Source organism: Passer montanus, unplaced genomic scaffold, assembly GCF_014805655.1.
Source record: "Passer montanus isolate IOZ18808 unplaced genomic scaffold, ASM1480565v1 scaffold2, whole genome shotgun sequence".
In the NCBI taxonomy this organism is placed as follows: domain Eukaryota; kingdom Metazoa; phylum Chordata; class Aves; order Passeriformes; family Passeridae; genus Passer; species Passer montanus.
The window spans coordinates 930946-944323 of NW_024366591.1; the positions used below are offsets into that span (position 1 = coordinate 930946).

At 45.4% G+C, this 13378-nt stretch overlaps 2 protein-coding genes across 2 annotated transcripts; one reads left to right on the forward strand and one right to left on the reverse strand.

The window, feature by feature from the left end:
- Positions 1-322: 322 nt before the first annotated feature.
- CUNH11orf16 (chromosome unknown C11orf16 homolog) lies at positions 323-11357 on the forward strand. The gene is given in 8 exon segments (XM_039707742.1): positions 323-629; positions 1424-1574; positions 2458-2532; positions 2534-2687; positions 3427-4092; positions 4517-4692; positions 6332-6525; positions 10338-11357. Coding segments are annotated over 7 exon segments (1575 nt in total). The 5' UTR covers positions 323-462; the 3' UTR covers positions 6518-6525; positions 10338-11357.
- AKIP1 (A-kinase interacting protein 1) lies at positions 7574-12358 on the reverse strand. Its single transcript, XM_039707743.1, has 5 exons — positions 12320-12358; positions 12001-12078; positions 9090-9200; positions 8743-8793; positions 7574-8027 (listed from the first exon to the last, which is right to left on the reverse strand). The coding sequence occupies exons 2-5, from the start codon at positions 12025-12027 to the stop codon at positions 7884-7886; spliced, it is 333 nt and encodes a 110-aa protein (XP_039563677.1). The 5' UTR covers positions 12028-12078; positions 12320-12358; the 3' UTR covers positions 7574-7883.
- Positions 12359-13378: the final 1020 nt, after the last annotated feature.

Here is a 13378-nt window from a genome sequence, read left to right on the forward strand (position 1 = left end):
ACATCAAGTTCAAAACCTGTCACGTTTACTCAGCTTGTCAACTTCAGCTGTAATTTGTGTCTCAGCTTGTAAAACAGGGAAGGTTTGGCTGGCTCTGTACAAGAAAGCTTTAAAGGAAGAATGTATGTATAAGAAAAGAGAGCTGGAAACAAAGAGGGAAACAAATGTTGGAGGGAGGTGAAAGTTATTATTTTCCTGGGGATTTTCACAGCATTTATAGTTTCCTTGAGTGTTTCTGCCCTTTTTCCAGGTTAGGATTTGGGTCAGTGAAGATCACTGAAGTTAGTCATGTGGGCTCATCTGGCCAAATGCCAGTCTGAATATTTTGAATTCAGTGCTTTTAAACAAAAATAAACAATTAACCAAAATTACTGTGTTCTGAGGTACACTGGCCAGCTCTTGCTTGTCTCTTTTCTTCCAACAGGTCACGGCTGAGTCCTGCAGGCAGCAGCTTTTCCAAGTATGGCTCGTTTGGAAGGGTCCCTGCCCAGGGGTCACAGGTATTGCAGTGTGAGGCCAGCTTTGGACAAGTTTTCATGTTCCACTGTCATATCCACAATTAATCCCTGCTGCAGGAACTCTTTTGTTGTGTATCCTGCCTGGATTGCTGAGCACCTTGACCCCAAAAGGTAAAATCAAGTTCCTGCTTAAGTCTGTGATTTGCTTTTTGTTTATCTAAAGGGATAAACCAGGCTGGTATATCAGATTAATAAATTAGCAGCTTGAACATCATTTGAGCTTTCCCACCCCTGCACTGGCAGTTTTTTAAATGTATTAACTAAAGTTATTTGCTGCCTTGGAGATTATGAAGAGCAAAACCTGAGTAAGCCTCCTGTCAAAGAAACATTCCTTTAATATTATTGGGATAAATAAAAGCATCTTGCCCTAACAGTCATCTTCCATGAAATGTTGCCAATGCTTTGTGACAGGGGATTATTTTCCCAGTTTTGAACTAGAAGCTGTCATCAACCAGCAGCTTTGTTGTTTACTTCTCTGCTTTGCTGTTCCCTGAATGCTGCAGTGTAAACCATCAGCTCCAGCACTCTGGAGTGCACCTACGCTGTGCTCTGTGCTGCAGATGGATCTTTTCTCCTCATCTGAAGGGTTGCATTGTCTTGCCAGGTAAACAGCAAAAGGGCTGGTGCAAGTAATGCTGACCAGGGTACCAGCATGCTCCTGGTTCACTTCCTGTAAACCCTAAAGCAAAGAAATCTGATTAAAATTGGGCACTGATGTGTTTTTCCCTGGATCAGGGAATTATCCCAGCACAAACAAGTTTTCTGTTTCTTCCCACACTATTTGGCCTGTGGGAGTGCTACAAAATGAGGTGGAGTGTTCCAGTTCTTAAACCTTACAAGATGATTTTTTTCATGACCTGCAGAATCTATTTCTTTCAGGGCTGACCCGTTTTCTTTTCTTCGAGGTGCCAATGGATCAGCCACTGCCTTCCCTCCCTTGGCCCAGCATGGAAGAGCCTGGGGGACTCAGGGGGCACAGACTGCAACGTGCCTGTGCTGGCTAGAGGGGAACAAGATGGATTTTATTACCCTGGAACAGTAAAAGAGGAGATAGAGGTGAGTGATGGTTGCTGTGTGGGCATGTGTAACAGGGAGCAGCCCTCACACACCACCTGAGTTCAGTGTAGCAGGTTTTGGTTCGGTTTTTGATAAGATTAGAGTACAGCTCACCAGGGCAGCAGCCTTGTGCTGGCTACTGAGGCAGACTGAATCAGCCCCAGTGCTGCTGCCAGCAGTGTCGGGGCTGCTGTTGTGTGTAGACACAGAAACAAACAGCACAGGAAAAGGGTTTGTGTTTTATGTACACATGTCCAGCTTGAGTCAGCCACAGACCAGGCTCAGGGTCTTTCCAGAAGGGGTAGTGAAAGCTTTAATTAATTGGTTTGTTAGCACTTCAAACTTAAACACAGAAAGGAGCCTGTTCTTTCTCAAGAACAGGGAAGTACCTCATCTCATTGTTGATGGAAAGCCTCTTGACAGGCCTTAATAGAAAATAAAAAAATAGAAAAATAGAAAACAGAAAATAAAAATTCCCAACAACCCCTCAAGAAGTAGAGCCAGTGTTGTATGTAATGAGGAAGGACTTGGGCATGAGAGATGAACAGGTCTGAATGGCTTTAGTGACCCCTGTTCCTTGGCACACACAGCATGGTTTGGGAAATACACTTGTCTATAGCTTTTTCTCTTGGGAAAGAAAATACAGTGGTGTGAATCTTGCTTTCAGTCATCTTGCTTTCAGTCATATTGCTTTCAGGTGAGCCTCACTGAGCTTTTTTTGGGCTGTCTCAATGCTGAACTAACACCACACACCCTAGCTGCTGTTCAGGCTTGTTTTGCCCTGGTCATATAGGCCCAGGATGGTCTCCCAGCAAAAGCTGCATTACCTGGCACATTATGGAGTGTTTTTCAGTGGAATTGTTATTTTTTTTCCTGGTAACAGAGTGAAAGAGGCATGTTCCTAGTAGAGTTTGCCAAACCACTAGTGTCACGTGGAAGGCATCCAGTGTGTGTGCAAAAAAACAGCCCAGGATGGCATCCTGGAATATGTGAATGGGATGAAGCACTCCTTGCTCCCTGGAGACAGAGTGCTGGCACCCTGGGAGCCAGACAGGGCCAGGTATGGCCCAGGAACTGTCCTCAGAGGCATTGAGACAAGGGATCCCTTACGAGGTAAGAAAAGTGCTGCTCTCTTCCTCCTCTTGTTCCTCTGGAGCACCAGTGAGGATCAACTCCTGTCAGGGTGCTGCTGCCAGAGAAATAACAGAGCACAGACTACAGCTCAGTGTTGCTCCAAGCTTGCAGGGGCTGATGGATATCTGTGTGTAACCACACCAGTGTGACCCTAAGGAGGCTGTGACTCAAAAATGTCATCATCTTTGTCCATGGGTGTAGCTGGGACAAGGCTGTGGCTGCCATGTGCAGGACTGTGGCCTTTTCATGACAGACACAAGTGAGACAGCTTCCAGGAAGCATTCATCTGAGCTTAAATGCTCACATTTGTACCAAATGGTACATCTGGGGGTGATTTTATCACCCAGACGTAGGAGCTTTCAGCAGCTCATTCATTTTCCCTGTGTCTGACAGTCAAGCTCCACTGACATACCAAAATACCATTCTCAGAGCAGTACTGCTAAATTTGGCAGCAACAACAAAAATTACTGTCACAGTTTTCTTGTTCCTCTGATGACAAATTGGGAGGAAAGATGCTGCCAGGCCTGTTGTTTTAGCCACGGTGTCCAGGCTACCCACTCACCTCTGTGACACTGTGGTGGGGTGTTAGAGAAGGGCAAGAGTTGATCCTGCCTCTTGACAGGAGTAGAAAGTGCATAAAGCTGCAAAGCCTGATCTGTCTGTGTGCACTGCCCAGGCAGGCCAGCTGCTTAAGGCTGCTTGCTTTTTCTCTTAACAGCCTCAGAAGATGAAGAAATTACAGTCCAGTTCTGGAATGACAAGCAAGTGAAACTCCCACGTGGTGTGGCTCTGTGGATCCCTCCTAGCCTGTGGGAGAGGATTGTGGAGATGATCCACATGCCCTTCACCAGCAGGCTGAAGCCCAGACCAAGCCAGGACTCTAACTCTTCTATTTTCCCCTGCAGTCCTAAGGCAGCCCTGATTCCTGTTTGTGCTCTGTGTAGCCTTGCCAAGCACTGCTTGCTCTGCTCTCCCTGCTGGCCACATTTCCACCACCATTGTGCTGGTGGTGTCTGCTGTTCATTAGCCTGGGGAAGGTGCATCTGCTGCTGCCACCCCTGTGCTGCTGCCTGGTGGCCTCTTCCCTCCAGGTCTCTGGTCTTTCAGGACAAAGCTGAAGAGGCAGAGTCCAGCAGTGAGCTCTCTCCAGGCCTTCTAGAACTGAAAGGCACAAAAGAAGGAGAAGCTGCAGCTGTGGCAACATCTTCTCCCTCTTCTGATTCAGAGAGGGACCTGAAGCCATCACCCACTAAGAGTACTCTGGGGGACAGTGCTGCTAACACAGGCTCCAGCTGTCTTGAAAAGTCCAGGCTAAGGAATTCTGCCAGACCTGAGGGGGAATACTGGAAAAAAAACCACTACAAGTCCCATTCCAGTAATTCAGGTACCTTCAAACAACCCCACAGGGAAGCAGATGTGGAGGGAACAAAACCAAAGGCTTCTGGGCAGGGCAGTCACTTTGCAGGTTATTTGTATTGATACTGTAAATTTGCATATCAGACTGATAAAATTCTTCCCCCTCCTCGGTGTTTCTGCTGCCTCATCTGGCTCTTCTTTTGGCCACTCATCCCATGGAAAACTACCAGAACAATTAACTGCATTTGGAAGCACAGCTATTCCTCTCTGTTTCTTGTGATTTTATGCCTTTTATGATGCTAACATCTTCATTAACCTGCACAGCTCACCCATTCAGAATAACCAGAAAAAATTCCTTTCAGGTTTAAAGTGCATTTTTCTCTCTTCTGAAATGAATGTTTCTCCATTTCAGTTCTGGTTTCACTCTTAGATACAATTTCATTCCTTCCCAGGACCTGGAAGTTGTACAAAGGACCATCTGGAATCCAAAGTCATCTCCACTGGGGACATGTCCAGTGTGGCCCCAGCTCAGCAGAGTGCAATGTTTGAAACCACTGAGCAGACTCCCAGAGGGCAACTTACACGGAAAAAAATCCTAAGAAACCAAGATTTCAAGCCATCATTGAGGGTAAGATAATCTGTATTAATTCTGTAGTTATGTAAGCAGGAGGTTTGTTTGGATGGAAAAAAATCTTGTAAATGGTTTGGAACCTGGCAAGAAAAAGGCATTGTTTGTAACTGCTTCCTGAGGCCATCCACCAGTTCTGTGATGGGTAGGAAAGTTCTCCACTAATGAAACCCAAACAAAAATCCCCAAGCCTTAAGGAAGGGCTGAAGCTACTTGGTAAAATGGAAACAAATGTCAGTAGCCATGTAAGCATTCAATAATACAGATTTCAATTCAGAAACCTGCCAAATGTCCACTGACATCTATCCAAAGTAGTCCTGTGTTAAATCCATGGAAAGGTGCTGAGCTCTGCCTATCAAATTGTGATAGTCACAATTTCTGTCTCAGAGATAAAAGCAGATTCTTTGGTAAACAGTCTTTGCTGAGTTCTTCTCTTCCTCACTAGAGGCAAGCAGTTTAAACGGCAGATTCCTGCTGTGAAGGTGGGGGATACAGAGTAAGAAAACTGTGTCACAGCTAGGAACAGCACCACCACCCTGGTTTTTAGGCTGGTTTCCCTCATGCTTTAGAAAAACTTGAAAAAAAATCATACCATAAATGCTAAAAAAAGCAAACACAGAATGAAGAAAAACCTTACAAGAAGAAGGGGAAGATGAAAGAGAATGTCAGGATGAAGAGAAACAGTGCTCTGCGCAAGAGCATCAGGGTAGAATTAATAAATTATATTCATGAAATCAAATATTAGCTTCTCTGTACCTTCATGCTCTTGGCACTGTGAGCTGACTGCAAAGTAAAACTTGAAATGTGCTAAACATGCATGTTTAGAGATGAATCCATTAATAACATGTCTTGGTGAACAGAGAATATACAGGAATGCATCTTGTATTCTCACAATTGCACTCATTCATTTTAAGCAGATGCCAACTTATCAACTGTATGGTTCCTACTTTCTATTCTACTTTATTGGTTAAATAATCTTAGTTACGTAACTACACACCTTTGTAATTGATTTCCTAGGAATTTTCAGGCCAGTATGGAGCTCCAGGCAGGCATGCTCTATGTAAGCAGTGGCAGAGCTGTGCACTGAAGTGACATGAGTTGCCTTTTGGTAAAACTAATAAGAAAGCAGAATTGTTTCATTCCAGCCCCAAAGCAGCAGCATGAATCACAGTAGTGGATGCAACGTGGCAATACAGGGCATAATGACAGAATTTTATTCCTGTAAAATAGCCCCTTGGTGATTTTAAACCCAGAAGATCCATTGCTACTCTGAGATAGCTGAAGCAGTTTTATCACATGCTGCAGGCTGCATCAGAAATGGCTTGCAGCAAACAAGTGGAGTGACAGGACAGGCTTCCCAGAGGTACTCTCTGGGGGGCTGATGCCCCCTCACTGCAGTCAACAAAATCCTGACTTCTGAAGTAGAAAAGTTTTAAATCAAAGCCTAGCAGCTTCTGAAAAATCCTTTGGTCTTGCTGTCCAATTGTGTGTTTCAGCAGTAAAGTTTGTGCCAGCCCAGAAAATAGACCAGTATTAAAGCTATGTGAGGCAGAGGTACAGCCAGCAAAGCAGCAGTTAACAAAGACACTGATGCTTTTTTTAGACCAGACTTCTGAGGGATTTGTTTTCTGTCCTCCAGGAAGGCTTTGCAGCATCAGAAGAACAAAGATACAAAGCAGCATCAGATGATAAATGTGAAGTGACTTGTGCTGGAGCTGACAAACCTGATGTTACAGAATCTGTCAGAGCTCACTTGCAGCAAAGCAGAGAGAGACATGATCAACCAGAATTCAGTACATATACTACTGATCAAGTCAGGGGCTGAAATTTCAGGTAAACTGCTTCTACTCTATCAGTGTTATATTTTTTAAACAAATCAAGTTCTGCTTTAGGTACTGTCTCAGTAGAATATCTTTATGGATGACTATATAATTTTAATAAGTGAGAAACTCTGCTTTTACCCACATTAAACTTGAGCATCCTCATTCTTTATTCCAAAGTGCTACAATAAATTCCTAACTATTTGGACTTGACTTTACAATTCTGGAGAGATCAGATGAGCTGGTAGGAGCACTAAAAGCCTGAATAGATGCACAGCCAGAGTCCAATAAACCTCCCATTTGTCTACAGTTCTCTGGAGTGAGCCACAGAAATTCATCAAAGCAGTTTCTGTTTGTAGAAAGCCAGGAGGAATGGAGAAACAATACAAGCTGACAGCTGAAAGATTTTTTTTTTGGGGAATAAAGCACAAGCAAAAGTAGCCAGAGGCTAAAGGACCTGCTACTGTAGATATGAACAACAAAATGATTAGCATTCAAGCTACTGATTTTTATATTCTGATGAAAATGAATGGAAACCTTAATACTATCGGCTACAAAAAGATGACAGATTACATCACTAGTTCTAAACATGGAATCTGGTCCTTTGGCAAAGTTCAGCATCCAGGGAGTTTTGTTATGGGGACTGCTTGTGTTTAAAGCATATGAACTTGGCCATGAGATGCAATTTACTGCTAAGATGCTTAGCAGTAAATTGGAGAATTTAGGGTACCTCACAGCCCCCAGAAAAGGGGTTTAGCATGGTCTGCAAAGAGACAGAACCTGAATCAATAGCTCATGTGCCTAGACTGAACACCTGACAAATATTTCAGCACCTTTCTGAATTGGGGCTCTAGGCAGTGAATTCCATTTGCATTTCATTTCTTTACCTAGAAAAAGTACAGATAGGAGAGTGGCTTGTGAGCCAGCTGCTCTAAAATCAGTGCCAGCCTACAGAAGCTAATGTGCACCCATATTCATATCACATGGATCATGCTCTCTCTGGTCAACACTGTGACATTGGGGTTCTTTCTGAGGATAATACAACAGAAACTGTCATCACAAAGGCTTGATCATATATTTTATTTCACTGATTGTATCTTTAATTGTTTAGAGCAGAAGAATCTGGAATTACACAGTCACATAATTGGATTTAAAAGGCACACAATGTACAAATATTTATAAAAATCAGTGTACAAAGTGAGCTGCATATAATTGCATTAGCTAGAAAACAAATATACAGGCCATAAAAATGGAGTCCCAAAGAGGAAGGTACTATTAAAGTGCTAACAAGAAAAAGATATTTATAGCTCATTACACTCATTAAAAAAAGCCTCATGTTTTATTCCTGCTATTGCCAGGAAACAACAAACATCACAGAACAAAAGTTAAATCAACACTTTGTCCTGCATTGACATCTACTATATGGGTTTGTTCCACCATGTCTTCTGAGATTGCTGTGACAGAATAGATGCCAGGAGAAACTTCAATGTAGAAATCTTTGGAAGGTCTTCTAGGCTTTAATTAAAAAAAAAGAAAGAAAAAAAAAGCTATGTTATTGGTTAGTTATATTAGATTTCCCAAAAATAATTGTGTTTGGGTAAAAAAATTACATTTCAGCTGCTACATAAATATATGAAGATTTTTCTAAATATACAGAAGGTAGTGCAAACAAAACTGTGGAATGTTTCTATCAGTACAAAAATTAGCAAGTGCCATACTCAAAGTATTCCAGCTAATGTTTCAATTGGTGCAAGTGATCACTGTGCTGTAATTTATGTCTTACAAAACTGAAATGTACCAGCCTAGACAGTTCTGAACATTAACCGGGGAATTCCCATTCCCTATACCAAAGGTGCTCTCACTAATTAATACTGTGGTACAGATTCAGTGTTTCTCAACTTTTGTGGCTTAGAAGTTCCTGAAATTGATTAGCTGAGGTGTTAGGCTTTGAAAAATAAAACCAGTTTTCTTCTCCTTGAGGAACAGGAGTCTTCAGAGAGCCTGTGGGAGGGCCAAGTGCAAGAAACAATCTGGTTTCTAACAAATTGTGCAAGTCTCTGTATGGCCATTTGCCTGTACATATATTCTGATTGTGAATGCACCACTGGTTAATCTTCTGTGCCATCAAGGTCTCCAGATCTGTCACAATTTCTAACAAGCTTGATTCAAAATGATAAAAGAAATGCTAGCAAATACCTCCACTTAAAACCAAAGTGTTCTATACACTTACCCTTTGCTGGCAAGTTTGAGCTTGACTAGGTTCTACAGAACCTTCAGTCCCCTGGGAAGAAAAAGAGAATTATTTTCTAATGATCCAGCACACAATGCAAATCCAAGAGAGGGGATGCTTTAGGTGCATGAAGTTTTCCCCTCCACAAAAGGATGGATAGGACACTGACTGGTGCCACAAGAAGTGACTCCGCCTTTCCCCAACCCAGCACAGGCTTGGATCAGTCCAGGTGTTTTTGTGTCATAAGGTCAACTCACACCCATGAGTCACAGACATCAGGGGGATAACAAATGCCCCACAGCAAGGGAAGGAATAACCTTGCATCAAAACCAGAAGTACCTACTTACCTCTTCTTCTGTGGGATCCATCTTTCTTTCTACTGACTTGCCATGGTATTTGCAGAAGTGTTTGATTTCATTCTCCTTGCACTTGTTGGCTGCCATAGACTCATAGCACTTCTGGACAGAAACAGAAAATATCATGTGGGAGGTATCAAACCATACTTGCAGCCACTGCAGATTACAATTGAAAGTAGAACTACACGATTACTGATGCTGTGTACTAATTGGCTGGTTTGTTCTCTCTGAGGGTGAAAACTATGCCTGTACCTCCAAAGGCCACCTGCCTTCTGCTACAGGACTCTCCCAAACAGGCCTGATTTTAGACACCTGATTCCTAACACAATATGTAGGGCAGGGACTCTTGACACCTCAGAACTGAATTAATGAAAATGTCAGAAGGAATACTCTGGAAATGCCTCCCTGATCAGGCTGGTCAAGAAAAGCCCTGGTGGAAGAAGGCATAATTTATGGGTCCTTAAGAGGACATGTGTGCAAGCCAGGTGCTCTGCAACCCAGTCAGTGAAGATGGGTTCTGCAGGATAAGTGCAGCAGCAGTGCTCTAAAAGCAGAATATGTTAATACTGAAAAATGAGTCAGTGAAGAAGCTGAAGTGTCTAAAAGGCTGGTACCATTTTCACAGCAGTTTTGGGAAGTATATTTAAGCACACAGCAGCCTCCTGCTTGCACTGCAGATGTACTGGCATCTTTCCCACTGCAAATTAATCTCTTGAGTACAGCTCTGCTGCCATCTGTTGTCAGAACAGAACTCCTCCCAAGGTTACTTTTTGATCACAGGGGCCAAAAAGACATCTCTTATTTCACTGGTGTTTTTCTTGTCCCTTCCAAGAGTAAATGTGACAAAATTAAGGCAAACAACAATTCTCATTTCCAAATCTACTGCTGTGTTTATTCCTGGAGCTTCTGCACAAATCAACAGATCTGGTTGCTTATATTGCAGTTTTTGTGAAGCTACAAAATGTATCAAATGCTCTGACCTGGTGCATAATGCTTCACAGAGAATCTCTTTTACATGATGGCACAGAGCAAAAAAATGACATCCAACTTTTGGTGAGAAATGAGTAAATTTTGATCCCTTAGTGAATTTTGATCCCGTAAACTCCAAGTTTAATTGTTTGCATTCAAGTGCCTAAATGGTTCTGTTCAGCTGTGGATTTTTATTTGCACTTTGTAAAATTTACCCATGAACTTATGGGTCTGACATTTCCCCCTTTTTATGACTCTTCTTTTCTACAGAAATGACTGAAGCAGTACTGTCTTGGCTGATGCATAAATGTGGAAGTCATCCATTGCTCGTTCCTACTTTAATAGTCTTAATAGGACACAAGATAGACCCAAAAAATAATTTAGGTTGGAAGACACCCTTAGGATCTACAGTCCAACTGTAAACCTAGCACTGCCAAGTCACGGGTAAGGATGAGCCTGACTACACTTTGTTTTGTCTTGTGTAAAACTCTATTCTGCCCCAGTTGTTCTAGGATTAACTGCTTACTGTGTATGTACTGCTTTGAAATTATAAAGGAGCTGCTTAAGAGCTAATCACTTGGCGTGCTGGAGTACTGTTTTCTCTAATTTAATTGCAGACTTGGGCTCTGTATTAGCCCTGCAGGCAGTGAGCTCCCTGCTGAGTTAGGATAACAGATCCCCAAGGGCACAAACTGAATGGAATTCCCAGAGCTCAGAGCAGTAGCTGTGCTCACAGGGATGGGCTGGCAGAGGCTGGCTCCAGTGTGCCCACCCAGCAGAGCAATGGCACCTGCCAGCCAGAGCCAGCACGAGGACAGTGGAGCTGGGCACCTGCACACAGCAGCAGCATCCCAAATCCAGTCTGGCCTGGTTTTGCCTGGGATAGAGCAAGTTTTCCTCCTAGCAGTTGGCAGAGTGCTGTGTTTTGGAGTTAGTAGAGTACAGTGTCGATAACAAACTGATGTTTTGGTTATTGTTGAGTAGTGCTCACCCTAAGCCAAGGACTGTTCTCATGCTCTGCCAGTGGGGAGCTGCACAAAAAGCTGGGAGGGAGCAGGGCTCTGACAGCTGACCCAAGCTAGCCAAAAGGAAATTCCATACCATAGAATGTAATGTAATGTGTATAAACAGGGAGAGTTGCCTGGGCACTGGTCAGCGAGTGGTGATCAACTGTATTGTGAATTTCTTGTTCTTCTTAGATTTTATTTCTCTCTCCCTTTTTCATCACAATTATTACTGTTATTACCATTGATATTATCATATTTTGTTTCAATTAATAAACTGTTCTTATCTCAACCCATGAGTTTTATATTCTCCTGATTCTCCTCCCCATCCTGCCAGGGGAGGAGGGCCGGGAGTGAGCTGTATAGTACTTAGTTGCTGGCGGGGTTAAATCACAACAGCAACACTAAATTCAAAACAAACACAGGACACAAAGCATCTCTGCACTCGAGATTTAAACTCTCCCTTATTTCTGGCACCCAGAACAGGATATCAGCCAGCAGGAGTGGCTCATGTTCCCCAATAACAACAAAAGGTTCCTATGTCATAAGGCCATTTCCCAGCAGAGATACTTTGGAGCACTGGAAACATTCCACACCTTGTGACACAATGTATTTTGTGGTGCCACCTGACATTTCTGTCTCTCTAACCACACTGCCTTTCCACCAAGAAATGCAGAAACCTTCTGCTAAAACCTGTACCGGGCTATTGGTGGTGTGTACAGAAAATGCAGGCAGTGGTGTTTATCAGCCAAGGTGCAACCAGCTCAGCCGGCCAGGATGCTGAATGCCCCAAACTGCATCCCGGCCGGCACCACAGGCTCGCTGCTGACCCCCTGCCGTCCAGGAGCACGCCTGAATTCTCATTTTTGCAGCGAATTAGCGCGGCCTGTGGCAGGCACATTTGAACGGGCCCGGGGGCGGCCCCTCACCTCGCACTCCTTCGAGACTTCTCTCATCAAATTCAAAACCGAAGCGAACGCTGCATTGAGGCGTTCCCGGTCTCGGTCCTGCAACGAGAGACATTGCTGGTCACTCAGCGTGCCGCTCAGGGCCACAGCCCGTGTGGCGGGCACGGAGCCGCCCGGGGGCACCGGCCGGGGCGGCTCGCTCAGCGCGGCGGCGTGTCCGGGCGGGCCCGCGGCCCGTACGGAGCTGTATCCCCGTGTATCCCCGTGTATCCCCGTGTATCTCCCGCTCTCTCTGTCTGTATCTGTGTGCGTGTTCCGCGGGTGCGCGCCCGGCACTGACCGGGCCCGGGGCCGCGCGCCGCCGCGCCCGCGGCGCACCGGGGCGGCTCCCGCCGGGCCGCGGCCCCGCCGAGCGCTCCGGGGCGCTGCTCGTGCCTCACGCCCGCGCCCTGCCCTGCCGGAACGCAGGAGGGGCGCGTCCGGGCAGCCTTTCCCGGAAAGGTGCCCCCGCATGCTGCTCGCCGGGTGTCGCCGCTGTGCGACGGCGGGGAAGAGGCCGTGACGGGCGGAGGTGCGAGCCCCGCCGTGCCCCGTGGGCTCCCCGCCGCCTTCGGTTAAAGTTTGGCGGCTGGAGCTCACGGCGCCGGCAGGGGGCGGTGGCCGGCCGGGGGAGCCGTGCGGATCCCGGGGCGGTGGCAGAGCCGCTCGGGCCCCGGAGCGGCGCTCGCCGAACGAGCTCTGTCCGCGGGAGCGGGTCTGTGCCCGGAGGGCAGCGCCGGGCTGCGGGCACCGCTCGGAGCGGCTTGGGAAGTGGCGGTGGCTACGTGGGAGCAGAGCCGCTCTGAGCCTTCGCTAACCCCGTGTGCACCGAGGGGACGGGAGTAAGGAAAAATAAGCATAAAAACTTTCTTTACGTCCCATATGGCCAAGGTTAACGTGGAGGCCCTGATCCTTCAAGTGCTTCATTCTTGTTGAGGGCTTTGCTAGCTGTAATCTCTTTGACAAGCGTGAAAAATAATCCTCTCCTAGTTTATATTTTATTGTCATCTCCCAGTTGCTTAAGCAGAGCAGCAGCCAGCCCCCGCAATAAACAAGCCCTTCACAGGCTGCTTGCTCATTAAGACATTGAAAGCCCCCATTCAGTGTTCAAATCCAGCTTAACTTTAAGTTTGGTCTCCTGTACTCAAAAGAAAATTTAGGCAAGTTGCTGGAGTGCTTGAGGTCTGGGGAACTGAATGCAACATAAAGGGGGAGGGGGGAGAAAAATAATATTTGATGAAAGCAATGTTAGTGTGTTTGATGTGGTGGAGAAGCAGCCAGAACAGACCGCTTCCTGCCTAATTGGAAATTGAACATCTTTGCATCATGCCTTGTTAGCAATGGTCTCCTGCAGAGGTGA